We start from the raw sequence: 2,565 nt of genomic DNA on the forward strand, positions 1-2,565 counted from the left end.
CTTGCTCCAGCAGAGCGAGCTTCGCAATGGGCTACTTCTCGCCAATGGCCATCGTTCGCGGCAACGACTTACTTGTTGAAAACTTTACCACACGTCTCCACGCAACCTATGCCAGCATTTATGCGACGCAAGCTGCCAACGTCGTGCTGCGCAATATCGTGACGCACACCAATTTTGGCGGGGGTATCATGACGGCTGCCAGCCACGTACTCATGGACCAAATCACTTGCCATCGGCTGGAACAACCGAACCACGTGTACGTTAATGCCTACTTTTGCATCTTCGTTCAGGAGGAAGCGGTCAATGCAACACTCCGGGAGAGCGTCCTTTTTGGCCTCTCCACCGTTCTTCTGATTCAAGGCACAGACACGCTGTTGGAGAACTTGAACATCAATTGGGCCCTCAACTCGGATGGTCTCCCCTTTGCTCTTGGATTCAATACATGCAACATCATGCCGGGCCCATCGACCAACAATACAATGATGCGCAACGTCAAGTCCTTGGCGCAATTGGGAGGGTATGGCCTCAACATTTCTGGAACCGACACCCTGGTCGAGGATTCCGTCTTTGGCCATTTCTCTGATAATGTCGGGCTTAACATGGCGCTTGCCGTCTACATTCACCATATCAGCAGGAACACCCTCCTCCAGGGCTCTGACCGGTTTGCTTTAAGGCTTCAAGCCACCGTTGGCCTCGAGACCTTTGGGCAAAACGTCACGGTGCGCAATGCCACCTTCAACAACAACATGTACGAGCCAACGACCATGATCCGCGTGCGCGGAGGCTCTTGTCAGCTTGCCAACGTCCTCCTTGTCAATTACCTGCCCTTGGGTACTGCATTGGTGGTGGTTGAACCGCGGGGCCAAGTCGTTTTCCATGACAGATAGCGCAATACATGGCTCCTGCGATCAGGGTGAGCCCCTGGGGCGAGACATTGTGGTCGAGCCTCATCAATATGGAGCTGCTGCCCGCGTTTTTTCCAGACTGGATTGTGATGCCATCAAAAATGAATCCATCGCCCTCTTGGGTGCTGCAACTTTGAGCCACATACGCCTGGGCCAAGCCACACAGTGCACCAGATTCAACGGTGGGGGCATGGTCCTCGTCGGCGCTAACGATAACGCCCGTCTTGCTGAGACCACGATCCAAGATCTTATTTTGTGGGTCTCTGCTGCACGACTTGAGATTCGAAACGCCAATCGCCGCGAAGTGTAACAGGCTGCTCACCGACCAATCCCAGAAGCGTCTATCAAAATATGTCTATGTCTGCAACTGCCGTGTCCTTGCGGAACGTGACCAACAGCAGTGCAACAGGCCTCATCATACCTGTGACTCTGGGTGCGGCTGCCGGGCTGAAGGTTGAAATGAGTCACAACATTAAGATCGAGAACCCGCACATTGTTCTGTCAACCACATGGACCGACAAAGCTGTAACCGTTGCGCCTTACCAGAGTGGCTTGGTATTGGACTACAAGCATAGACGTATGTCCAGAAGCTGCTGGAACACACTGGAAGATTCCAGTCCTGACTATCGTGATCAACGACTGCAGGATGATGTCTGGTGATCCTTGACGGCGCTCGCCAAGGAAGCCTGTAGAACATTGTGATTGTTCCTGCCACCGAGATATACGTACGGCCCCGTAGACCGGAAGTGGCATTTTTACTTTGTACCTCTCCTGTTTCTATTTCCTCTGTTTGCTTTGTGAATTGACCACAAACGGATCACATCCTAGAACTTGACCATTCTGAACAGCGAAAGGATCTTGGTCAAAGCTCCCACCATTCTCTTTGCCCTGCCTCACACGTCTGTCGTTTTGATCGACGAGAGAAGTCGATACGTTCTTCTCGTGGGTAGTGTCATTTACTCTATGGTGTCCAACACCACCCTGGTGACTGCAGCTGGGTCCGACATATACATCAGCAACTGTGAACTGACGTTCCACCCTCCTCAAACCAGTACCACCTATATCCACGCCACAGACACCAGCACCAATGTGATAATTGGTGTCCGTGTGCCCCAGTTACTACTATCTTGGAGTACAACGCAAGGCACGGTGCTTTGTGCCAATGCCTCCATTGGCATGCTCAGCGAGGCAAAAACCATGGCCGTCGTGGCAGCTTGGTTTGCCGACGTTGGCCAAGGCGTCGTCCATGCCTCGGCAGAATCTGCAACCTCACCTGCTGCTCTCATCTACGATTCAATCTTCACAGGTCACATGGATGTGGCCATTAGATACCAAAGTGCACAGCCTCTGCGAGTGTATAACGATTTTGCGACTCGCCTCTTCTCGGGGACAGGTCGACAGCAGCGTGCTGGAACTGAAGATTGACAAAGTCAAAGTTGTGCACTTCCTTGATCGTCACCAGCTATACCAGCACAGAGCGGTTTTGTGAAACACGTGGCCCCATGCTGGCCGCGCTGGTACACTCGCGAAAAAGGTGAGCGCCCTGATCAGCCTTACCTCGGTGAGAAGAGGAACCACGACGGTGGCAGTTGACAGGTCCAACTCTGGCGAGGGGTACCAAGTGAGGCGGTATGTCGAAGCATTATAAAAGAATTCGCCA

At 52.7% G+C, this 2,565-nt stretch overlaps 1 protein-coding gene across 1 annotated transcript; it reads left to right on the plus strand.

Annotated features, from left to right (window-relative positions):
* Positions 1 to 188: 188 nt before the first annotated feature.
* On the plus strand, positions 189 to 2,330 carry MONBRDRAFT_34803 (uncharacterized protein; the record flags this gene model as incomplete). Its single annotated transcript, XM_001750976.1, has 3 exons — positions 189 to 831; positions 1,219 to 1,482; positions 1,900 to 2,330. 3 exons carry the CDS (start codon positions 189 to 191, stop codon positions 2,328 to 2,330), a joined length of 1,338 nt encoding a protein of 445 aa, XP_001751028.1.
* Positions 2,331 to 2,565: the final 235 nt, after the last annotated feature.

This window comes from Monosiga brevicollis, genomic scaffold (assembly GCF_000002865.3).
Source record: "Monosiga brevicollis MX1 MONBRscaffold_57 genomic scaffold, whole genome shotgun sequence".
NCBI lineage: Eukaryota > Choanoflagellata > Craspedida > Salpingoecidae > Monosiga > Monosiga brevicollis.